General features: G+C 35.0%; 1 protein-coding gene across 1 annotated transcript; it reads left to right on the forward strand.

Annotated features, from left to right (window-relative positions):
* The first annotated feature begins 6,032 nt into the window (after positions 1-6,032).
* LOC128175545 (uncharacterized) lies at positions 6,033-27,572 on the forward strand. Its single transcript, XM_052841292.1, has 29 exons — positions 6,033-6,094; positions 6,818-6,868; positions 6,979-7,388; positions 7,484-7,636; positions 7,746-7,941; positions 8,032-8,287; positions 8,376-8,541; positions 8,648-8,815; positions 8,922-9,071; positions 9,356-9,931; positions 10,015-10,352; positions 10,534-10,716; positions 10,802-11,063; positions 11,211-11,358; positions 12,454-12,708; positions 12,817-13,074; positions 13,183-13,420; positions 13,560-13,782; positions 13,901-23,782; positions 23,884-24,219; positions 24,453-24,615; positions 24,700-24,884; positions 25,355-25,566; positions 25,716-25,809; positions 25,918-26,026; positions 26,126-26,337; positions 26,440-26,791; positions 26,898-27,097; positions 27,183-27,572. Exons 1-29 carry the CDS (start codon positions 6,040-6,042, stop codon positions 27,471-27,473), a joined length of 16,122 nt encoding a protein of 5,373 aa, XP_052697252.1. The 5' UTR covers positions 6,033-6,039; the 3' UTR covers positions 27,474-27,572.
* Positions 27,573-27,596: the final 24 nt, after the last annotated feature.

The following is a 27,596-nucleotide window of genomic DNA, read 5'->3' on the forward strand; positions in this document are numbered from 1 at the left end:
TTTATTGTTTTAAGCTTTAATAAGGCTTATCAGTATAACATATTTATAATATGAGCTGGCAGTGTATTTACTGTACTTGTGCACGTACAAAGAATAACATATACTATTAAAAAATAGACAGGTTGAGAAAACCTAAAAAAGCAGTAGTTTTGGATAAAAGTGTACACGTGTTTAAACGTTCTATAAAAAAGATGTAGAAATATGGCATAAAGATTTATAAATGTAAAAGGTTAAAAATTTGGTTGCTGAATTAAGTTCAACCTCAGCTATGTTAAGGGCGTCCATAAAATAATAGCGATATTTATCACATAAAATGTAAGCCTTTGAATAATCTTGATATTCTATTCCAAAAAATGTTACTCAAAGTGAGATTTTATCAATATACAAATTAGATAATTCGCTATTGCATGAGCAATTTTAGGGTCTCTTGGAAAACCCTGTCACGTGGTGCTGCTAAAAAAGAGATGAAGCAGGAATTATACGAAAAATGCATAGTGCAAGGGCGTAACATAAACAAATATAATTATTTCTGTTTCTAACATGTAAAATGACCATCTTAAATTTCGAAAAGTGCCGGAAGCTTGAAATATTCAAGAAAGAACAATTATTCAACATCAACAGTGTATGAATAGAAATTTGCATTGAGTTCCCACAATTAACGCTTATTAATGTGAAATGGGTAGCGATTTCATAGAGCTCCCAGCACTTTTTGATATAATGGGGATATAATGGTAACACATGTAAAATTTCAATATATTTGATCAATGCCCTTGCACTACTGCATTTTTTCTGACCCATTTCACTTTCGGCGTCATTTGCGTGAAATTCAAACGCAACACTGACTAAGATCATGATTTTAATTTTCATTCATAAAATAATTAAACGCTGTGAATGTCATTAAATTAATGTAAGAATGTTGTTTCTGTTCACATCAGTTATCATTATCAAAAATTGTTGAATTGGAAATAAGAATTCATCTGTTGTCCTTACTAATAACTATTGATAAAAAGGCAGCGGGGGGGGGGGGGGGGGGGAGGGGGGTTAGTTTGTGATTTGCACATAATGATTAATGTTACTCTGCTGGTAAATAAATAAATAAGAAATATTTCTTTTATATATAATTAATTTTACTTGTAATTATAATTAATATTTTTTGTAATGGTTAAAGAAATATCAATAATTATCAAGACTTTATGATGATAATCAACTTGACAAATACAATGTACTATTAATAGAGATTGCTTTTCTGTGACATACTGTTCAATAAGACTAGTGTTTTCTAATTTTCAGCATTATTCAGTCATGGTGTGGAATTTATGGAAATTGACCATTCTTCTGCCACACTACATGTAATTCTCCTCTGTCTTTTTGATATAAAGAGGCAGTGCAGTTGATAAGAAAATCAATGCCTGAAATGATGAATATTTATTAATTTCAAATTTAATTTCAATAGAAAAAAAAGTTCAATGAAAAATATTATGATAGGTTACATTATAGTAATATCATTTTAACCCCCACCCTCGCCGACCAAATATACATGAAGTTAGCGAGTAAAAGAGTAATAGAAATATTTATAGAGTACCTACTTTTTTATCAACACCCAAAAAAGTGTCTCCAGTGGACCATTTACTGCTATAAAACCCCGAAAATTGAATAATGTGTTATACTTAGCAAAATATTGTGCTGAAGATAACATGAAAATGGAAAATTACTTCATTATTGTGCATTCTAATGGCAGTTTTAATTTCATTAATATTACAGCGGGCCTAATCAAATGTTTATTCTTTGAAAGAACAAAATATGATATGAGTGAAATTTTGCTCCCTTCATTCGCCATTTTTTAAAGCCTTTTTGGTTATATATGTTATATTTTAGAAGAAATGATGTAAAATATATTTGTCACCTATTTATTTGATTTATTTGCACTCACTGGCAGTATATGACGTCAGAAGTGACGCTATTTCTATCATTCAATCAAAATCAGTCAAAAATTGACATTTTCCTTATCTTTTTATGAATGGGAAATATAGAGCGCATTCTTGAACAAGGAAAATTTTTTTGTCACTTATTATCCTTGGCTAGATACATCTCTGATTAAAATATTTTGTTTGTTCAAGCGTGCGCTCTATGTTTTCTGAAAGATAAACTGCCTGAAAACGAGCTGTTTAATGTTTAAAATGCAAAAATGGCGGGAAAAGGTTGTCTTTACGATATCATATTTCTTACTTGTTGGCAGTTGAATCAAAATGAACATTTTGTATATATATATCTGTACAAAGAAAACAAAGAATTACAGTAAAATGATGATATTCATTTTAAGTGGCCATTTTAGGCCCATGTCATATATAGTCCTTTGTGGAAATTCAGTTCAACATTTTAAGTTTGTATATTCATACATGTAATCATCTTCAAAGAAGACTAGTTGAAATAACACATTTCGATTTACATAAACAACAATACAATCAATATCCTAACAGTAATCTTTGTAGTGCTAGCACAGTGTTTGGAGTTTTCGTTGTTTACATTTCTTTTAACACGGAAAAAATGCGAGCTAATATTATTGCGATAAAAGTGACCAGCAAAAAGCTACAATGAGCATCAATACTCTTTATGATCAAAATCAGCAAATCGCAGAACATTTACTTTGCCTGATCGAGTCACTAAATTGATAATCAAACACAATATTACATGAAAAACAAATGTAAACAAGTAAACAAAATCGAAGCCGGGGAATTTTCCTTTGTTTCCGTTTCATCCTACAGTATTAGATAATATAAATCAATATCTAGGGGAAGTACAGATAAATCCTACCTTGTTCAGTTGCATCCTCTACCGATTTCCATCCACGCTGGTTGTAAATGAGTTAAATTCCCAGATATGTCACTCAAGTGCACATGTTTATTCTGATCACAGCTGCAAGCGCCGATGTGACGTAGTCAACCTCGATAAGTCGTCAGGCGACTTTTGAATTTTACAATTTCGCAAGATATAAAGAATAGTTGAAATTTTTATTTCAGTACACCTTTCTTGAAACAATCTAACCCAATAATTAACCATATTCATTTTGGTAGGTATTTGTTAATTACCGAAATACAACATCTCGTAAAATATCATAAATAAGGGGAGGAGCATATGCAAATTTTCCTAAATCAAACGTGCTAGAATTCTGATACCTTCCTTAACACAGCTGAGACGTGAAAGAATTTGTTAATGAGTGTGTTAATGATGAAATATTTTTGTTATACAAGCATCAATTATAATAACAGAAAGAAATATTACAGAAGGAAGGGATCTGTATGTCATAACACGTTTCAAGAAATTTCTAAAATGATTAACAAAAATAGAAAGATATTTGTTTGCAGGTTTTATTGACGACAAATTTAGCCTTAATTCGAATTAAGCAACATGTTGCATGTTTAGAAACGTTTCTAAACTGTATGAACGTGCAAACGAGTAAAAAAAAAACTATTTATTATGATTAAATTGAGCTAGACGATTTCAAATGACAAAAATAAACTCATTTGATTTCATTTCTTGAGAAAAGTATACTCTATTGTTTTTACATCTTCAGAAAATTGATTTTACCCTTGTTTTTCCTAGTCTCGTTGACCAATTATTGCTATATTGTTTCCACCTATTTTGATATACTTGTTCTTCAAATCGGTAATAAATAAATATCAATAACAACATCATTAAAAGATTTTTTTTAAAAAGTTCGACTTAGGTTATTAATGATTCCACAGTATGTTATTAAACTCTAAACAATTTTGTTTTTGATCAAACACTGTCATTAAGGATTTTACTTTTTTTAACCTTTTCATTTCACTATATATATCTACCTACATGAAATATGATTAATACAATTGTTAAGAATTATCACTAATCAATTATTTAATTTTGCAACTCTATTGTGTTGTGAAAGCAGAGAGAGAGAGAGAGAGAGAGAGAGAGAAAGAGAGAGAGAGAGAGAGAGAGAGAGAGAGATGCAGGTAGTGTATGGGTGTACAATGAATTAAGGCCAATTGATATGATAGAGAAACAAAATTCACAGAAATGATAAATTAAAATTTATTACCACATCCACATTTATTTAAGTACAATATTTTCACTTATTTTCTGTCAGTGGCTTTCATATTCCCTATATCTACATTTTTCCAACAGCAAATGTTTTTCGGATAATAGACTTTCTGTTATGACATTTTTCAATGCATGAATATTAGTTTTTTTTTGTATTATTATTTTTACATTTACACGAAATATATATTGATCCACAATAAAATCTATCAAGTTAAAACAAATATATAAACATGTCTGTTTTCGTATTTTTCATAAAGGAATGAATGTATATATAATGTAAATAAAATTTCAAACTATCAAAATCCACTTTCAAACATCACACAACACTTTTTTTTCTATATTAAATTCATAAAATAAGTGATCAATACTCTCTTCATTTATTTAGAAAAAAAGCAAACACAGCAGACTGTTTTTTATATATTAAAAATATAATTATTTGTAGGAACAACCCTATATAGAATTTGATATTGTAGCCAATGCAGTTTTGATTCCTGTGTAGACTTAAAAGGGAGTTCAACATGTCTGTTCCAAGCTGTTTGTGAATAGTATATCTTAATCAATCACCTGAATCATCCTGAATCAAAAGAAAAGAAAGATAATCTAAATGATACTATATTATCATTTCATGTGATTATTTCGTCAGCTTTATTAATATGAATTCAAAAATAGAGTTAACCTAAGACATGAATATACCGAAAGATATTTTTTTTATTATTTTGTTATTTAATTTTAGAATAAACATCGCACAAACAAAAAAAATAAGAAAAGTGTGTCAAATATTGATATTGTACAATTCAAATTCTGATAAAGAAGTTTCAATATCATTTTTAGATGAAGGTAAAATGCAATACGTTAAATGATAATATACTGTGGAATCATTTTTATTCGTGGGGGGGGGGGGGGGGTCAATGCTCGTGGGTTGCCAAAATTTTCCTTGGTCATGGCGACGTAATTTTGTTGGTAGTAAAATCGGGATAATTTCAATAAATGTTAAACAAATGATCTCATATAAGTTAGTTGGAATGCAGATTCGTGGGCAATGGTTACCCACGAGAATCACGAACATTGGTCTTCCACGAACAATGATGATTCCACTATATTATAATGATCTATATTTGACCTTTAAGGTTGCTTAAGCAAACGAAATATTATCATAATTATCTATTAACAAAACTATTTTGCTTATTTAAATCTGCGTACTGCTCGCTGTTTTAATATCACAAAAGACATTGTTTTAGTCTTTTTGATTGGATTGCATACTTGAGTCATAAATGATGTCATCAGCTACTAGGGTGTACAAGGGAACTAAATAGAGGGATAATACATGTTTTATGTTAAATTCACTACAAAAACAAATTAAAATTATCTTAAATACTGATATAATTTTATGCCTTTAAGGCCAAATTATTAACCAATAGCCTAACTGCTGCACACCAGATTTTATATGTATATATTAGCTAGGAATTGAATTCACTCCTCAAAACTCAATTTCAAATAAGTACGTAGAGAATAATGCTATGTTTGCTCCATAAAAAAGAAACAAGTTGCACTAACTTTAAGTGCTTTATCCTAAATATTCGTCAGATATCAGCAGCAAGACATTGCAAAGTAAAGCAAAAATGTTTAAACTTGCACAAATTAGTTTTCTTAGACAATCATATATAAACAAAACGCGTTGAACATGTATGCGTTATTGCATGTTTGACAATTGCATAATAAATACGTAACATTCCATTGATAATTAATAAACTTTGAAATCAATGATATTCATTTATCTACTTTACCCTAATAGAGAATATTGCACTCTGTACCTGAAGCAAACTATTTGATAAACGTCATACAGATAAAGATATATTCACAATCCTCAGCAAACTTTATCGCTGTACTTTACTCTCCCTGATCTCCTATAAATTGACAGGAGCCCACCCTGACCACCAATAGAGAAGCTACCGCCGAGCTCCAATGATGGAGCGCACATTTATATTATTGCTAGCCTTTACGGCAGGCATCTTGGCGGGTAAGTGTTAGCTATATATTCTATTGGCTAGTGTAAGCAAGTGTAATCGAGACAATTTAACAGACGCTATAACGATAAAAGTTTCATAAGTATATGTTTTCGATTCTTTATAGAAAATAGAATTAAAATAAGATAAATGTTTGCTAAATTTATTAAGTTAAATGCTTTAAAATGTTATAACACCTTTGGTTTTCACATGTACCTTGAATATTTTTCATTTTGTTTTTATTGTACACAGACCCATAAGGATATTAAACAAAATGGAACTTGAACTCAAATTTGGTGTGATCAAGTATTAAAAGCTCATCATACTGCTTATGTTTTCTTTAATTAAATAACGTTAAAGTGTTTCAATACACATTTAACATGGCTTTGGGGAAGACATATTAGATTATTTGCCCCGAGATGACATACAGCTCTGGAGTGTAATGATTATAGTAATAAAATATTGATTATATAAATTATTATTTGAAATCTTACACCGTTAGTCAACATATCAGTTTTAAATTAAAAGTTTAACATTTGAGAATACGTTGTGTGTGATAGTAGCATTTTTTTTGTCCGAAAAGGATGCACAGTTTAAAAAAATCGTGTATTCGACTTCAGCTCTGCTTAGTCTCCAAGCCTTTTTGAATAAACAATCAAAGGAAAGTAAACATCCCTTAAATTTTTAAATCTATTCCATTTTTATCTTTTATTTGGATTTTTTTTTGTTTCTTACAGGACCTATATCAGATATTAACTCACGTGAAACATGTTCAACAACATGCACAGGTAAATAACATCGTAATTAAAATTTATTTGAGAAAGCTGCTCGCAAACGACTCATTAAATCAGACAGAGAACTCAATAATAATAATAACAGAAAAAATATTGAATTTTAGACTCTACAAAATTCGGATATCAACCTGGCACAACTTACGAATACGACTATGACGTGGATACAACGACTCTCATCCAAGGAGCATCGGAAGGAAAATCTGGAATCAGAATGACTGCTAAAGTTCAAGTGGAAGTTCTTTCAAAATGTGACCTTGTCTTAAAGGTAAGGAACGTACAGCTCCACGAACGCAATGCAGAGTCACCTGAAAACTTTATCCTGTCAGCAATGTCCGGGAAATTCAGCCAACAACTTGAAGAAAACTCACTGAGATTTTCTTTCCAAGACGGTCGTATTGAGTCTCTGTGTCCGGCTGACAGTGAAACAGCTTGGGTTCTTAACATCAAACGGGGTATACTTTCCATGATTCAGAACACCATGGAAAATCTACAAGCCGATCAGAAAGTCAGTGAGGTCAGTAGCCTAGATTTTGATAATTTTGATAATAATTTCATAATGCTGATACCAATGTTCCATATATCTAAATACATACATGTATATATGATTAGGCTGACGTGACGGGAACATGTGATGCCGATTATACAGTGTCTGAAAATGGGTGGTACTCTGTAACCATCAAGAAACACAAGAACCTTCTTGGGTGCACCGAGCGTCATGGATACCAGACAACTCTACAGGGAACTCCCTATCGGGTGCCATCTGTAAGAGGGCATCTTTCTTTAATTATCTCCACATCCACATAATTTGTCATCAAAAAATACTATAGAGATATAAATTAAAACTAAATCTCACATACATTTTTTATTAAAGGAAATTCAGTCCTTACCAATTATGAAGAGTAGCCACGACTGTCAACAAGAAATCAGCAAATCCGGCATCCTTAAAGGGTCTTCATGCACTGAACAACATGTGTTTAGACCTTTCTCAAGAGATTCAAGTGGTGCCATGACTGAGAGCAGACAGACCTTGAAATACTCGAATGAAAGAACTGGAGTATCAACAGCAAGTAAGATTCATAATTACTATATGTCGTAATTTCAATAAATTCGACCAAAGCTTTTACAACATTTATTAATAAGTTTTGTTAATTATTCAGAATCTGTGACTAGAAAAGCTGACATGAACTTTGAGCACCATGTTGACACGGCAAGCAGCACAAAAGCTCGAAAAAATATAGAAAAACAACTGGTCAACATTTGTGCCCAAACAAAAGGAGACGTTCGTCCTGAAACTCCTCGTCTTTTTTCTGACCTCGTGCACATTATGAGATCAGCTGACTCCCAGACATTGAACGATGTTTACACAAACGTCCAGAGTGGTGCTCTTTGCAGCGACAACAACCAGAAAGTCAGGTAATAGATACGTTTACATTTCACCATTTTCTCCATTTTCACAGTATGTAAATTTAAGTCATACATTTGAGTGTCTTCTTGATGACAGGAAGTTTTTCTTGGACGCTGTGCCCATGACTGGAACACCAGCCTCTGTTACAATGTTAACAAAAATGATCACTGACAATGAAGTAACTGGAATTGAGGCTGATATGTGGATGACAACACTAGCATTTATTCCTAGCCCATCAAAGGACATGATTAGGGAAGTAATGGTAAGACTAGCTAATGTCGTAGATAAGGCTGCATTATCCTTTTAAAATCGATTATATTTGAATGACAGAGGGAATTTACATATAACAATTTTTATTATTTTTGCAGCCGCTTTTGAAGAAGAATGGCAAAGCACTGTTGGCCGTCAGCTCTCTTGTAAACACGTATTGCAAAAAAACCAGATGTGAAAACGACCTGGATATCGCAAATGTTATTTCAGCCCTTGAGGATAAGATTGGATACGGTTGCTATGTGGACAACAACAACAAAGAAAACGTAATGTTTAGCTATTGTATGCATCTTTGAAATGCATATTGTTTGTTTTGTGTATAAAGGGTTTAGAATGCTAATTCCATCTTATATTTTCATTTTGGTGTTTCAGATTGTCTTGTCATTACGTGCATTGGGCAATTCTGGACACACCAGCTCAGCCACAGCTACTGTCAACAGTTGCATCTCTCGAAAAGACAACCCAATGGAAGTTCGTATTGCTGCAATTGAGGCCTTCCGTCGTGCTTCATGTGACAATGACGTATGTATTAAGATTACTATATGTGAAATTAATTGAATTTGTGCGAACCATTCTTTGGGGATTATCAATTGTTTAAGTTCATGGGTATTTAAATTTTGTCGATTTACTTTTATGAACAATGAATGAAGACTTTATAATCAATTGATGATATGAAATTGTGAACGATGGGTATAAACAAAATTCCCGAAAAACTGAACCACAAAACAATTGAGAATTCCATGGTAAATATAATTTAAAAGATAAAAAATACTATCGAATATCTGAATTTTGATGTGGCTTTTTAGAGAACCGAGGCTTTGAAAGTCTTTAATGACAAAGAAGAAGATGCAGAATTAAGAATTGCTGCTTACCTGGCCATAATGCAATGTCCATCAAAGAGTATCATCACCACCGTTCGAAATGCACTAGAGAAGGAAGAGGTCAACCAAGTTGGGTCATTTATCTGGTCTCATCTAACAAATCTTATGGAGTCGTCCAGTCCATTTAAGCAAGACATAATATCAATTTTGAATAGTGAATATCTAAAAAAAGAATTTGACATGGACAAGAGAAAGTATTCAAGAAATTACGAGGGGTCATTCTTCCTGGAAAAAATCAACACTGGGGCTTCAATCGAAAGCAACTTGATCTGGTCCTCAAAATCATTTATTCCAAGATCATTGATGGCAAATCTGACTGTTGATTTGTTTGGAAAGTCAGTCAACATTCTAGAAATTGGAGGACGAGTGGAAGGACTAGAATACTTTTTAGAATCCTATTTCGGACCAAATGGCTATTTTACTGAAAAAGATGTCAAGGAAGCAACAACTCAGATTGTCAAAGGGATTGACGAAAAGAAGATGAAGAAAATCGACAGCCAGGTAAGTACGACTAAGTATTTATGATTAAATTTGACAATTTGTGTTATTGAAGTTCTAGCTTTTAAAATTGAAAAAAATTGTAGTTTGGGACTGGAATGGACCAACTGAGAGGAGCTCTTTACATGCGGATTTTTGGAAATGAACTCTCTTACAACAGTTTTGACGGACTCGCCAGTTTTTCCAGTGGCTTCAACGTTCTTGAAATGTTGATAAGTATGTCAAAAAATCACGATTACACGTTTACCCAGAATATCATGTTCATGGACACTTCCATGATAATTCCAACAAGTGCTGGATTTCCTCTGAACCTGACAATTAATGGTACTGCCACTATTGACATGAAAGCTTCAGGAAAGGTCGACCTCCGGAAACTAGGCACAAGTCCTAGAAGTCTTCTTATCAGTGGACTTATTCAGCCAAGGTAAGAATGTTTAAAAGAAACATTGCATATATATATATATATATATATATATATATATATATATATATATATATATATATATATATATATATATATATATATATATAATGTACGAGATAGTAATAGAATAATTCCAGATGATGTGAAAAAAAAATGATTAATAGAGAAATGCACTTTTAAGCACTGCTGTGGAGATTTCCAGCATGATGAGCGTCGATGCGTTTGTGACGAAGAGCGGATTAAAGATGGTATCAACTGTTCACTCAAGCACATTACTGCAGGGCCATGTGGAACTTCGGGACGGAACAATTTTCAATGCCAACTTAGACGTGCCAAAGGACAAGATGGAAATCTTCAGTGTTAAGTAAGAATAATGCTATTATGTAATAGTGGGTACATTAAAAAAATAAAGCTCACACATGAGTTATTAATTTTATCAAAATTTACAGAACTGCTTTCTTCACTGTTCATCGTGATGTTGAAAAAGAACAGAATATGATCACAAAAAATAGAAAAATTCACAAGACATGCACCGGATCCCATCTTGCCCGTATCACAGGATTGAAGTTGTGCGGAGAAATTAAATTTCCAAATGCTTCACTGGAAACGAGCGCTCCATACTTTCCTTTGACAGGACCCATCAGTTTGGATGTATCCTTGATGAAAGAAGATTCTCACAAATCATATAATGTCGAGGCCCGATTGAGCAAGGTATTACATTTTTTATATTTTGATTTTTGTTTGTGCTTTGTTGTTTTTTTTGTTTTGTTTTTTTTTTAACAATTTTAGGTATATAAACCATTTTGTTGCAAAAATAGTACAAACTGCAAAACAATATCTTTTCCACATAATTTTCAGACAAAGAAAGAGGTGAATATCCGTTTGGCATTTGACACGCCAGGTTCACAAACTGATAGAGCTCTTTCTGCAGAATTTTTACTGGACAAAATTGGATCCAAACTTCAAATGGGTCTTCAGTCACCGTGGAATAAAGCTTTGTTTACAGGTATTTATCTATTTTCATCTCTAACTTTTCTCGTGTTTTATGACGTTTTAATGGTTTTCTACGCAGGGGTGTTAAGGACGCATATGGGCAATTTAGGGTCTGATTTTAACGGTTATATTCAAACTCGTGAAATTAAATGACTATTTTGAATGAGATTAAAAACTTAGTATTATTCTTTAAAATAGATGTCAGTACATTAAAATGGGGTAGTACATTACTGCCAGATTGGTGAATTATCACGTGACAACTATAAATAGCTTATATATATTCCTTAACATAAAATGAGATAGAACAACACTACCCCGCGGTTTCCAAAATAAAATACCAAATGCAAAACATATCAGTTTAATTAAAACCGCTGCAAGAATTCTATGTTCTTCTTAATTAAATAGTTATTCATCCGGCTCTCGTAAAACCTTTCCAACTCTTATAAAGTTTGCACGGAAAACGGTATGTTGCATCAAAACAACACACAACATGGGACTCTAGCAGCACTTTTCAACTTAAGCATTGATCAAACTAACGATACGTACAAAATTTCAAGTTCAATATATACGGGGTAGTGTTGTTCTAGTAGGATTTTTATATCGTAAACAACGACAGAGGAAACCCTGGCCGAAGAATAAAAACAAATTAACATACCCGTTAGCAAATGAATGATAAAACTAATATCTCTCCCAGTATTCTTTTGTTCAATTCTCAAAAAAACACACCACAATACTTTATTAGAGTTCTTAGATTAGCTATATTTTAAATATATTTACAATGCTTTTCGATCAAATTCACACGACTTTCAACTTTTATTCATGACGTCATCAATGTGTAAATCTAAGTAATACTGCTTAATTTCTGAAAAAAAAAATTGTCTTCAGTATATTTTTATTTGTTTTTGGTCTACGTTTTTTTTGCTTAGATATTTGAATATGTACATAATAACTAAGATTTGTGATTTCACGGAATTACATGTAACTCAGATTCCATATGCTTCCTTAACATCCCCGCGTAGTGTATTTTTATGATAACGTTTTGTCCTGTAACCCATAGGTGGAACTCAATGAGGCATTTTCATCCTAAGTAATTAATGTTTTTGTTAAGGTAAAGTCGAAAATGAGAAAAATCTCCGTCACATCAGCGGAAAGTTTGTTAACAACAAACAGGAGTACTCCGTTGTGGCAGAAGCAGCTATGACAAGAAAAGGCAACACTTTTGAGTACACACCACACGTGGAAATATCCGCGCCCAAAATGAAGTCAATTCAATTGAAAGGAGGAATGAAGTACAGTGGAATGAAACTTATTGATGCTAAAGTTATTTTGATTGGAGTATCAAAGGAACCAATTAAAGCAGAAGGTAAAAATGAAGTTAATCCTCCAAATCATGCAAAGAATAAAAAACCATCTTTATATCAAATCCCACCATAAAATTAAGATTGATTTGATTGAACTTTTTTGTTTTTAGTCAACTTTGTCCAGAAACGTGTTGTGGTGATTGGCAAAGCTAGTATCAGCTTTGAAAAGAAGAAGGAATACGTCATCGAGTCTAGAGTTCAGAAATACGCCACTGCAAAAGCAGCAAGGTATCGACCCTATCTCTCCATTAAAACTCCAGAAAAAGAACTTGTCAGTTTTGGAGGTTCAGCTGAATACAAGAAGGGAAAAGCCATAAAGGTGGACTTGACTGTTGACCGCATCGTGTCAAGGCCAATAAAACTGTCTGGTATGTTATTTCGTTAACAAATATTTTTGAAAAATAAATAAGGGAATGTGTATATGCTAAAGAAACGTTTTTTTGGGAAAATAAATATATATATATATATTTTTTCAGTTCAAGTTAGAGATGCCAGCAATAAAAAGAGCACAGGTTTCAGATCCAAAATTGATATTAAATCTCCTGTATTTACGACAAAATTGACCTCTACGTTTATGCTAAAGAACCAAAAGATGGCCATTGTTCGCTCAACACTCGACTATGTTATTCCAAAGGTTATGAGAGACAAAGTAACGTTAAATGGAAAACTGAATGTTGCTAACACAAAAAGCCTCTCGGCTGCGAAAGGAAACATGTGAGTAAAAATATGCTTTCGTTGATTACACGTTGAAATAAATAACACAATATCAATTTCCAAATGATCCATAAATAAACATGGTTTCTACATTGAACAATGCAGTCTAAACTGGACTTTACTTTAATTCTTTTTTCAGCATTTTGACATTTAAGCAGCGGTCCGACTACAATCTTAATGTAAATTTTGATGTCAGCAAGAACTGGAAACATTCTGAAGCTTCACTGACTGTTGTATATGGGCCAAACAAGAAAGACATAAAAAAGCGAATCGAGTTTTCCAGTGTTTTAAATCACGTCCTAAATTGGAAACAAAAGAAGTTTAATCTGGACGCAAATACAAAATTTATCTTCCCATACCTGGTATGGCATTACTCTCTCTTTTTATACTCTTGACTAAACTGTGTCTTATTCTAGGATATAAGAATGTTTTTTTTTTTAAAGAATGTCATATAGAGCTGTCATTCTAACATTTTTTCAGAATGTGAACTATCAAATGAAAGGAAAGCACGTACAGTCATTGAAATCTATTGATTCGTCCCTGGATGTCGTGTTTGGAAAGAAATCATCTTACAGCGCTGCAATTGAGTTAAAAAACAAGTCTAAAAAATTAGCCAGCTTTGTCGGTAAACTAGGTATTTCTGTTCCAGGGAGAGACATAGTCATTGGTAATGTATTTGATCAAAGAACTGCCAAAAAATACACCAACATTTTGACTATTCAGCTGGAAAATGGACACAAAAACATCATTGAAAGCACCCTTCGAAACGTTGGTACAAATGAATACGACATTTCAACTTCCTTCAACATCCCAACATATGATGTACTCGCAGTCTCAGGACAATACCGATTTATCCCAAGCAATTTTCAAGCCAATTCCGAAATTCTGTATGGAAAAACAAAGTATGCAGTATCTTTGTCATCACTGGTCCGAATCGGATCTCGCATTCAGGTTGCAGCTGACCTAGAATATCCCGCACGAAAGGTGACGGCCGAATTCGACACAATAATTAAAGATCCAGTCTTCTCTAGCAAATTAGATGTCAAATGGGATGCAAATCAAGACCTTGACAAGAAGATTTTAATACAAGGAGACATAACATATGAAGGCCTGCAAAATATGGAAGCAACTTTTTCAAAATCCAGCCCTCTAGGTTTTGGTAATGTTAATCTGAAACACAGAAGTGGAGAAAAATATGTCTCCCATGCCCATGCTGAATGGAATAAAGATGTGGTTTCAGTTGATTCCTCATTTGGCAAGAAAAATGATGGCTATATTGCAGATCTAAAGATTGAATCTCCATTCAAAGACTATAGATCAATCAACATTGGTTTGAGTCACCAGCTAGAAAATTCAAAGTCTAATTCAAACATCGACGTCGACTGGAAGCCAATGAAACGCATGTCATCTACCTTGAATATGAAACGACCATTGCATTTTGATGATGTTGACGTTTCGCTTGAAATAAAGTCTCCAATTTCAGGTTTCGAGAGAACAGGCATCGAACTTAAACATAAGATAGAAGATGGAGTGATGAGTTTTGTCAAATTTTCCTGGAATAAGGACTTTTTCCAGACAGATATTCTTGCTTTCGACAAAAGCTCCGCATCTAACAGAGATCTGACTGGACGTCTTAGTGTAAAATCTAGTCTGGATCAAATTGCAAGTCTCTCTGTCTCTGCAAAACATGTTGACAACGGCCAGAAATTTGAAAACAGTCTCAATTTCAAACACAATGGTAATGTATATGCCTACCAAGGAGATGTACACCACTTCAGGAATGGTTGGCAACTTCAGAACAGCGGAAATATCAAACTGAGCTCACCCATGAAACAAATGGAATCGTCATGGTTTCATAGAAACACTCACGATGACCTCCAGTCCTCATTGAAATTTGAATCGGGTGCCAATGTTGTTGATATCCAGGTAAAGGGAATGCAACGCATGTCCCTGCCACAAGGATCTCTGACTTTCGACTTTGCAATGCGATCACCTTTCAACAGAGACCTTGCATTGGCAGTTTCACATGAACATGGTATTGGAATGATCGATAACAAAATTCATTACAGTACAGAGGGAAAGAAGGTTATATCACTAAGCAACGTTTATAAACGAAACAATGGAGTTGCAGATTCAAGTCATGTCTTCACATGCCATGGAAGCATCAAAATGTTAACCGTGACCTCTCAATACCAACAATATCCCATTACAGGTCAAATTGAATACCAGGACAATGGAAAATCTGTGTCAAAGCTTAATGGACAATTAGATTTCCCTCCCACCGGATTAATGAGCGGGAAAATTGAACTGATAAGCCAATTTTCTGGATATGAAAGCCTGAAACTCAGTGTTGATCAGTCCAACGAACGTGGGGAAATTGTCACCAGGTCCTCTCTCTCTCTTCCATCTAGAAACACAATAACCATGGAGACTAGAGGTCAATTTGGTAAAAAGAAAAGCTTTAACACAATTCTTTCCACACCATATAAAAATCTTCAAAAGATGACCATTGGAGCCGATTTCACAGGTGATTCAAAGTCCTTCCATACTTCTGCAAATCTGATGATTAATCCAATAGTTGGACCAATGTCTGTCACTTCCCAGTGGAGTTCATACGGTGGAATAATTGCTAGCATTCAGATCAACACTCCATTTGAACAGCATAGAAAAACTCGCGTTTCATTCACACATAGCAATCAAAACGAGAAGAAGGTCACCGAATTGAACGTGGAATACTTGCCTGGAAAAATTATAAAATTAGAGTCTTCATTACGCCCTACACTCGACAATTTAGAAGGAAGCATTGCTCTCACAACACCTTTCCAAGCGCTTCCATATTCTGCTGCATCTCTACGACACAGTGGGGATAGTCGTCAATTCCAATGTCATGGAGAGATCGAATACACCAGGGGAAAGAAAATTCAGGGGGATATCACTTTTAAAAACGACAAAAAAATGGAAACAACCTTGGTCATAAGATCGCCATTTGCAAACGACCTCACCGCAGCAATAAATCACGAAGGAACATGGTCGCAATTTGCCTCTCATGCTGAAATGCAATATGGAAAGTCCAAGAAATATGAAATAACTGGAAAGTATGGAAATCTTGCGGGAGATCTATCAATTAAATCTCCTCTGCATGACGATATAGCTGCTTCCTTTAACCACAAAGGAGACATTTCCGAATTCGACTCGCACATAGAAGGTTCATACGGTAGAGGTAAGAAATACGAGCTAACCGCAAAATATAACCAGAAGAGTGGAACAATTGGACTGAAGTCTCCACTGTATGAAGACATCTCTGCCTCTTTTAACCACAAAGGAAAACTGACTGATTTTGTTTCCCAAGCCGAATTCCAGTATGGAGGTTCCAAGAAGTATGAAGCTATGGCCAAACTTTCATTGGCAAAAACCTGGACAGGATCGGTATCATTTAGTTCTCCACTCACAGATGATTTTGCAACCTCATTTTCACACGAAGGCCAGCTAAGCGACTTCCAGATTAGCGCTGATGGTAAATATGGAAAGCAAAAGGGTTCTGTTGCAGTTATGTTTAAGAAAGCAAAGAAAACCATCGGATCTTTAGAACTGAAATCTTCTTTGATCGATAATATCAAAGCTGAATTTTCTCACGAGGGCACCTTGAGTAATTTTGATACCAAACTCTCAATCACAAAGGCTGGAAAAATTGTATACGAAGGATCCGTTTCATTTTCAAACGGAAGGAAAGTAACAGGATCAGCTACTTTGAAAACCCCATTTCACAAAGATATTTCCGCAACCTTTAAACACTCAGGAGATTTTACAGCCTTTCAGACGGCTGCTGATATCAAAATGAACAAGAAAACCGAATATAAATTGTCTGCTGATATGGTAAACAAAAAGCGAACAAAAGCAAAATTACAGATCGAAAATCCTTTTACTGATCCGATCACCCTTACTCTTGTGAAGAAAGGAAAACCAACCAATGTTAGAATGATAGCCAATGCAATCCTTGGGAAAGGCCAAAAATACACAGTTGATATAACACTGAAGCGAGGATCAAACTCAGCGTTTATTATTGGTATCACAACACCATTGCCAGGGTATAAGAAAATGAAAGGAAACTGGAACTTCAGTGGTAACATGAGAAATTTTAAAACCAGCGCTCGCGCCGCAATTGGAAAAGAATCCGTTTCAGCTGATCTCAAAATGTCTCTCAGACCTAATTTTAAAGCGGACGTATCTATTGAAACACCATTCAAAGGTCTGCAGAAAGCAGGTGTTGTCCTTTCTCACCAAGGCTCATTAAAAGATTTTAAATCCCATGGAGAAATCACTGTTGGAAAGAGTAAACTTTATAACGCAGATGTTATGATTGCAACTGATCCAAAGTTGGCAGCTTCTTTTTCTCTCCAGACGCCTTTTAGAAAAGTAGAAGATTTTGACTTTTCTATGACACATGATGGTTCTCTGAGGAACTTCAACAACCAGGTAAACCTTTCCTTGAATAAGAAGCGAATTTCGTCTGGTCTGAAAATCGATACACGCTCGGACATCACAGCTGATGTATCCATTCAAACACCTTTCGAGGGCTTTGAAGTGCTACAGGGATCACTTACTCATATAGGCACTTGGAATGACTTCCAATTCCACTTAGAAGGTTTGGATGGAACAAATAACAAATTCACCAGTGACATCACCTTGCGTCTTAACGATCAGATTATCTATGATATGAAACTGACAACTCCGTTCAAATCCGTTGAACTTCTGAAGGCAAGCCTTTCTCACGATGGAACAATAAATAACTTCCATACTCATGGTGAATTTGAAATGAACAACGACAGATCTGAAATAGATGTTAATTTTAGCTCTTTAGTCAAACTTGAAGGGCGGGTGCTTCTTAAATCGGCTTACATTGAAACAGTTGAAGGAATGTTTGCTCATGAAAGCCTTCCCATTGCAACTTCAGCTACTTTAAGATACGGAAACAGAAACATTCTGGATAGTAAATTATCTGTCAACAGTTCTCCTCTACAGGGGTCTCTTCTGCTAAATTCAATGTACACTCGGCCTCTTAAAGCTGTCGTAAGTCATACAGGCTCCATGAAAAAGTTTAATTCAGTCGTTGAGATCGCTTACGGAAAAGAGACTATGAAGTATACAACCGAATTTGACTCAACTAATGATATATCCGCCAAATCTTCTATTGTGACATCATTTGGAACTGTTAAGAGCATATCTAGTTCTGTATCACACGCTGGAGGATGGAGCAACTTTAAATGTCACGCCGATGTCTCTATCAATGGTAAGGCAGTTGAAGGTGACGTTGCATATAACAGCCGAGATTCGATTGAGGGATCCGTAGTAATAAAAACACCTTTCGAAAACTATCGGGAAAGTGAACTTTCCTTCAGACACAATGGAGGACTTCTTAATTTCAATAGCCGCGCAGAGTACTCCCTAGAAGGCCAAAAATCCGAAGTTGAGTTGACCATTGACACTGACAACAAAGTACACATCAATGTTTTAATGAAAAGTCCGTCTATTCACGATATTAGTTTTAAACTCAACCACAACGGATATGGACGAACATTCAAAAGCGAAACTGAATTAAAATATGGCGGAGAAAAGAAAATTGAAGGAGAAGTTTCTTTTGAAGCGGTTCCAAAAATGACTCTGTCAGCTGTCCTAAAATCGAAATGTCCAGTTGTAAAGAGCATCCAAATATCGATCTCACAGGAAGGTACTTTCGAAAACTTTAATGTCCAAGCTTCAGCAAGTTTCAATGACCAGAGAGTTTCCTCAGATGTAAGACTTGACAGCCGCAGTGGATTGAACGGCCGATTTCTATTGACTACACCTGTCTCAGAGGAGATAACGGCTTCTATAAAACATGAAGGACAAATGGCAAACTTTAAAACTGTTTCAGAAGTTTCATACAGTGGGAGAAAGCAAATTGAATTGGATGCAGCGTTCAGACTGTCACAATCGGTAACAGGGCAATTCTCTTTAAAAACGCCAATTTCGGAAATTGCAGATGTAAATATTATTTTCCGTCACGATGGAAATCGAAGCAATTTCAAATGTTCAGGATCAGCTAGCATATCAGGTGATCAAAAAATATCGGGAGACATCTCTTTCAATTCCCAACCCCTTTCTGGGGCTATGAACATCAGAAGTGTTTTCGGAAATCTGGATGGAGCTTTCGACTATGCGCTTTCCTCAAGATCAATGAATTCTCACGTTGAAATTAACGTGAATGGTAAGCATTCTGAAGCAGATATGACTTATTCGAACAACGGAATCCAAAAAGGATCGATTTCACTTTCAAGTCCTTTTAATGAAAAGATTGGAGCTTCTTTCACTCATGATCAAAACGATGACCAGATTTCAAGCAGCATGACCCTCTATTCATCAGATAAAACTATAACTGGTTCAACCGAAATTTCATTTACTGACGGAATAAGTGGAAAATTATCACTAATTACGCCAATTGAGGGATTTGAACAACAATCCATAATTATCAAGTATTCAAACAACAGCGATAAAATGTCAAGCTCTCTTACAATTGAATTCAACAACGGACAAAAAATTGATGGTCAAATGTCGCTTTCTAAAAGAGGATCCTTGGAAGGAAAAATCATTCTCAGTACCCCGTTTGAAGGATTTAGAGAGTCCAAAGCTGATTTCACGTATGACTATTCCTCTACAGGTTTGAAGGCATCTGCTAAGGGTACATTCCGCCAGCAAAGTATATCAGCAGATATGAGTTTTGATAAAGTTCCATTCCAGGGCAGTGCTATCCTGAGAACACCTTTTGTGGGTTTCGAGGAAATAAAAACATCATTCAACCACGCCAGCTCTGATCGCAGCTACAAAAGTCATATTGAAATAACAATGAGAGGAAAAACTGTTCAAATCGATTCATCATTTAGCAACAAGAATTCCATATCTGCAGCAACAACAATCATGACTCCAATTAAAGGATACAGTGTTGTCTCAGTCTCTCTAAACCATGAAATGAATGTCAAAGGTTTTTCGAATGTCGCAAAAGCAAGAATTGAAAATAATGAAGTATCAGTCGAGGCAACATTCAGCAATATGCCCAGTCTTGCTGGAAACATAAAGATATCAACACCCTTTTCAGGCTTTGAAAAACAATCGGGGTCTTTCGTTCTCAACCAAAACAACATTCGTGTGGAAGCCGCAGCCCGTGACCAAAAAATAGAAATTGAAGGAACCAAGAGTAATGGAAATGGACAGATATCTTTAAAAACCCCATTTGAAGGATTCAAATCACAAGAAATATCTATGACATCTACTAGAGATAGCATAAACGTACGCGGTATTTTTAGAGGAAAGACTATCGAGCTTGACGCATCATTTCTTACTTCTGATGATATACAAGGCACTATATCGTTAAAAACACCTTTCAAAGGGTTTGAAGAACAAGGAGTCTCAATGAGCTACGAAAAGACACTGACCGGATACCAAGCACAAGCAAAAAGTACATTCCAGAAGAAAAAAATAGAATTGAGCGCTCAACTGACTACTGATACTGTTATCACTGGCGATCTAGAAATAACTTCCTCTTATTCTGGCTACGAAAGACAAAAGATTTCAGTTAAAGTCGGAAATGGTAACATAAATGTCATGATTTTAGCCATGCAACACACAGTTGAACTAAAAGGACAAACTTTGCTCAGAAATGGATTTTTATCTGTTGAAACTACTTTCCCTGGATTTGAAAATCAAAGATTGAGCTTAAATATTGATCAAAATAGAATTCACGCAGTGGGTCTTTTCAGACAAAAGACCATCGAAATCAACGGAGAACTCTCAGCTAAGAAAGGCAGTCTTTCTATCAAAACACCTTTCGATGGTTTTAAGAACCAGTATATTAAGTTTACTGCAGAGGGACAAAAGCTAATTGCAGAAGGAACATTAATGGAGAAAACAGTAGAAATTGACGCCCTTTTTAACAAAGACGGAAAAATAGAAGGAGAACTTGAGATCAGAACTCCATTTGAAGGTTTTAAGAAACAAGCAATTAGATTTTCGCATCATATGACAAATAGAGGTTGCCAAACACACGCTGATGTTCTTTTTAACCAAGAAAAGTCTGAATTCGATCTCAGTATCATTAATGAATTGAATAAGGAATTCAAGGTCTCGCTGAAAACACCGATCACAGGCTATAAAGAACAGGTTTTTTGCGTGGAAGCAGTACCATCGCCAAACGGCTTAAAAGTACACTCAGAAGTCCATTTCGATAAAAAGAAAGTTGAGGCTGATTTTAATTATGAACGTGAACCGCAGTTATTGGCCAATTTGATTGTAAAAACACCCTTTACTGGTTTTGAATCGACTTCAATATCTTTCCAAAGAGATGGGTCTTTGAGAAACATGCAGCTATCTAGCAGTCTTGAGTATGGCTCTTCTCAAACCGTTTCTCTCTTCCTCCGTAACATCATACAGGATTCCTCGTCTGAACATGTCTTAAAGTTCCAAAGTCCATATTCTGATCTCTCAGCAAAACATACCCAATCTTCAGAGAACGGTGTATTTCAATCACAGAGCGATTTATCATTTGGAAGTCAGTACAGTATAAGCCACAGTAACCTTTTGCGATACAGTGCTGCCCCAATGCTTGACTTTACATCAACAACTACATACACCATTGATGGTGCGACATCTACCAGTGAGATGAAAGTTTATCATATGGGTGAACTTCAAGACTTCAAGACTGAACTCATGGCAAATTACGAAAACGAGGAGGCTTCTTTATCCGTTCAGTTTAAAAGTACAAGCGCAATTGAAGGCTCGTTTTCAATAAAATCTCCAGTACCGTATTTGCGCAATGTTCATGCTAAGTTTACACATAGCGGGGATCAAGATCAGTTTACCACTTCCAGTGACTTCCAGCATGAAGACATTGGTAAATTGGAGGGAACAATGACATTTTTCAAACAAAATTGGCGCCGTGTCAATTCAAATTTGGTCATTAAAACTCCATTCGTTGGATTTGAACAAACAAAACTGAATTTAAAACATACAGCAAATAGAAACAGTATCAGATCGTTCGTCGACGTTTCGTTTGGAGATGATAACAATGTCCGCGCATCTGTCAAAGGATCTTTGGAACCAATGGAAGTAGACTTGGTGTTTACATCACCTTTCGATGGTATTGAAAATCTCCATGCATCAACTAAATACAGCAATTCCGGAAAGAAGTACAATGCCGAATTTATCATGTCGAGCCGAAACAAAGCCATATCACTCAAGTCTTTGTTAGATCTAGACTCATCACCGGTGGTGTTCGAAACAGTTGTTAATACTCCTTTTTCAGGACTGGAAACTTCTAAATTTATGATTACAAGCAAAGGTTCTTTACGTGACTTTACCTCAAGCATTGACTTACAATCATTTTGGCTGAAAATGAAGTCGAGTGCTAGCCTTAGATATTCCACCTTTTCTGATTTAGATGGCTCGTTTTCTCTCTCGAGTGACATGAATGGATTAGAAAACTTTAACTTTGGTTTGAAAAATGAAAGAACAGACGGTGAGTTCAAAAACCAAATGACAGCTTCGTGGGAGAACGGACAAAGCGTTGTGTCAACTCTGACGTATTCTTCCAAGGATTCCTGGGGAATAACTACTCAAAAGGGAAGTATGATGATCAGTACTCCATTTACTCAGCTGAGAAAGCTAAATATTCAAAGCAGCATGGAAAAATCGGCGACCTCATTTAAACAGTCTGCGCTTGCTGAATTTAATGGTGGAAAAGTACTGGATATGGACATTGCATATACTAGAGATGCCAAGCACACGGCGTCACTTGCTATGAGAGAACCGCAGCCCCTAGAGTTAAAAGCAGAAGTTCTCATGTCTGATGCGATCAAATCAGGTCTTTTGTCAATGAACTTGGATACAACTTCAACAGAAAGACAAGCAACTGTGGAAATGAAATACACTACAGATCGTTACAACCAGAAAAAACAGACCGTAGTAAAAATAGTAACTCCATCTAGATCAGTTGAAGTTCGAGGATCAGGAGAAATGTCATCTTCCCGAATCTTTTCATCATGGGATACTCTTATTAATAATGCCCAAGTATTTGGATATGACGCTGAACATTCCCTTGTCGAGCGTCGCAACAACTATGAAAATATGAACAATCTGAAGTTGCGATTTCCGGAGAGAAGTGTTGCAATGTCTTCTTCTTATCAAGATAAATATGACAGGAAAACAGTCCATGGGTCTATTTCGTGGGATGCAGATAGGGACATAAATAAAAAAATCGGAGTCAGTGCAAGTCTTTTCCCTCAAGGAGATTCCCTTAAAGCTGATGTGTCTTTCGAAATTCCAAGCATTGGAAAGGTAACTTTAGTCTTTCAATGTCTTTTAAATCTTAAACCGAATCAAAATTACAGCTTTAGATTATTGATATATTTTATTATTTATATATCTTTTTAATTTAGGATGTAAAATTGGATTCTGAGATGACACTAAATAGCGGAAGTGTCCTCTTTGACGGAAAAACAGAGTTTAAGTACTCCAAGGATGAAGATAAGACAGTGGTTATCAACTCCAGGATCGAAAATATCTCCACATACTCTAACAAAAATTATACTCTTAGTTTTGGAGTTCGACATGTGTTTAGCAGCGTGAACATCCAACTTCAATCACATGTTGGAATATCCGATAACAAGTACAGCAGTGGGATTAACGTCGACTATCTAACAGCAAAACGTATGAAGAAAAACTTTGCTCTCATGGGAGAAATTGACAGCCTGCGTCGCCAGATGAATGTTGAAGTATGATAATTTGCACTTAAATTCAAAGACAAAAGAATTTATATATGGTGTTATTTTAGCGTCGGACAATTTTATTAGTAGCTGATATTAGCATTTTATTTCAGCAATGTTCGGTATCCGCTGTGTTTCAGTTTGTAACGCGGTAATATTACCATTTGTTAAGCTAAGGCCAAATGTAATTTTGATTTTGCAGTTGCCTTGATGGATATTACTACTTTTTATTTATGGTTTAGGTTGTGTCGCCGATTAAATCAATGAGGATGTCCGGAAAAATCGAAACCAGTCCCTACAGACTAAGTTTGCGAAATGTGTATGATGACTCAAAGGAAATCAACAGTCTGATAACGTTCGATACTGAAAAGAAATTACTCGAAGCCCAAACAAGCTACGACATTGGTAATTGTGTTTTCAAAAAATATTTCGATTGATAACTTGAAATAAAATTTAAAGGCAATACCTATTAAAGTCTTATTTTTGTAGAGAACCCAGCCAATGTTTTACATTTTGTTGCGAAATATGTGAATGCCAGTGCCATTCTCGCTGAAGTGTACAGAGAGGAAAATTCACGTAGAATCACAGATAGTTTGTTTGCAATGAGACTGAATACCTCGAGAATCCTGCACACACGAATTCACTGGAGACCTACCATGATAAATGACTTAAAGGTAACATTATAGCAACTGCATTATTGTTTTTTTTTTTTTTAGAAACAAATAGAACCATCCACTATTACGAGTAAGGGTGGTGAGTTTTCACCGAGAGAATAGGACGAGGTTTTGCCGAGTCTTAGACCCTGAATCTTGGCCCTAGGATGGAACTGCACTGTCAAACTTTAGTATATAATGGAGAGATATATCAAAGAACAATTTTTTCAATGAGAGTTTATTTGTTGAATCAATTAGCCAAAGAAATTACGTTATGGATTGGTTTATTCAATTATTTATCATTTCCTTATAGTGGACACTATTTTTAACGTTTAAAGCGGCGTTGTAATGCACAGTGTAAGACAGAAAAATTACTCACTGCTGTCTCACATTAGGCAAACCGGTCTCACTCCGGTGATAATGCGATAAAAATGCATGTGACAGAGACATGAAACAGAGTTTCTTAATATATCAATATACAAATTCAACAGGTTTCTGGACTTGGCAAAATTTCCCTGTATAGCAGAAAAATGAACACTGCATTCTCTGAGGTTGCCGATGCTGTTGGTAAAGAGTTAAACTCCAAGTACAATCTGATCCGAGAAGCTGCAAGCAATGGATACAGACCATACGGCATATTTCTTGAGGAAATGATCGAAGAATTAAGCAAACGTTTTCCTTCTGCTGACTTTACAATGTTAAGGTATTGCACACAAGGATATTCTCTGAGGTCAAAATCTAAATTAGTTGTCAGATCATTATGCAAATATTCATGTGAAATAATCATGATGTTTATTTTGAATTTGAGATCGTCTATGCAAAAAATCATTCACACATCTTAATGTATTTTAGAAATTTGATTAAAAGCAACAAAGTCCAGTGGCAATCCTTTCCTGGGAAGGACAAGTACGACTTGTACGTTGAATTTACAAAAGAACTGATGACAGTAAGTGCTTATGTTTATGTAATACATTTTCATACTATTTGACCTTTAGTCTATAGAAAGTTTAATACTAGTAACTTACCAATGGTGAATCGTCTGCTTGTTTTAAAGCTCATTGAATCTAGAGGAGGATATTACTATGCAGAACTAATGGATGTAATTGGACAACAATTTCTGGAGTTGTCTGCCTCTTTAGAATCGGCAATGAAACATTATGAAGGTACTTGTTTTAGCGATACGTGAATATCCAATATAATATGTAGTTTTGGTAATTGTGTAATGTCAGATGCATTTAAAATCATTCTAAACGTACTTGTAGACGCAGTGTCGAGAATTTCAAAAAATCAACTTTCCGAATACATTGGATCTAAATACGATTCACTTTTGAAAACTGCCACTGAATACCGTGTTCCAGACATTGCTAGTCAATACACAAATGCCATCTACGATGTCAGAGATCAAATTTCTTCAAGAATGAACGGACCAGTGTTGGCAACAATTAAAGAGGCAGCCGGTCAAAGCTACCACCTTGTAAGGACTTATTTTTTCATTTGAAGTCGTGAATGTTTCGAATTTATAAAATAATCATGTTGTATGATATTTAATACAAACCTATTCTTATTCATTTTATAGGGTTACGATGCGTACAAATTTTGGGAAGTAGAAGAGAATATTAAATCGGTAATGAAGAACATTTTTGAAATGATAAAAAAAGACATCGAGGAAGAGTTTTCTATCCTGAAAAATTCCGTCAGTAATCTTCGAAATTCGAAAATCACAGTATTTGATCTGAAATCAGGAGAATTGCAAATGGACACTTACTTACCAGTTTCAATGACTTCCCTGCAAGAACTTCCCAAATTCTCTATTTCAAAGTTTACCAGCAAACTTCACTCCTACTTTCCAAAGTATAGGAACAAAATGGGATCACTATCAGAATACATTCCAGATTCAGATGCCTCCAACTGGGTCCCTCCCTTTAAAGGCAAGTTTAATATATATCATTTTTGTTTTTTATGCAAAGGGGAGTTTTTAAAGATTAATAATTGTTATGCAATAGAAACAATTAAATTGCGTCTTCTTCATTTTAGCTGTTGCCTATTTAAGAGGAGACCACTTCACAACCTTTGATGGCAAGGAATTTGATTTCTCAGGAAAATGTTCTTACGTTTTGACACGTGACTATATTGACGGAAACTTCTCGATCATCATAAACTACCTTGGCAAGAACAAAAAACAGCTTATCATTACTACAGCTACAAAAACACTGCAGATAGCTCCAAATGGAAAGGTAAACTAAAAGCATTTTATTTATTCTTCCTGTAAGTTTTTGTTTGAATCACTAAAAGAACTAAGATTGATTTATGGTTTTTTAGCTACGCATTGATGGCAAGATCAGCAGTGCTCCCTACCAGTCAACTGAATTGAAGATTGTTCAAGAGGCGGAATCTTTGAACGTGAACGGTCGTGGGTTCTCAGTTAAATACAACATCCCAAGAGATGAATTGAAATTTGTTGTCAGTGGTTGGTACCATGGAAAATTGGGCGGGCTTTTTGGAACTAACAACAACGAAATTTATGATGATATGATGACATCATCGCGTCGCACTGTGGTCGATGTTGATCCATTCGTCAACAGTTGGGAAGTGGACAGCAAGTGCCGTTGAACTAGTGACATTTTGAGTAAATAACCAAATTCATTTGATTAAATGCGATAAATTTCTTTCTGTAAAATTAAAACCAATAAATGCAATTAAAAGCACAAATGGGTTGATTTGATTTTAGATAAT

This window comes from Crassostrea angulata, chromosome 3 (assembly GCF_025612915.1).
Source record: "Crassostrea angulata isolate pt1a10 chromosome 3, ASM2561291v2, whole genome shotgun sequence".
Taxonomy (NCBI): Eukaryota; Metazoa; Mollusca; class Bivalvia; order Ostreida; family Ostreidae; genus Magallana; species Magallana angulata.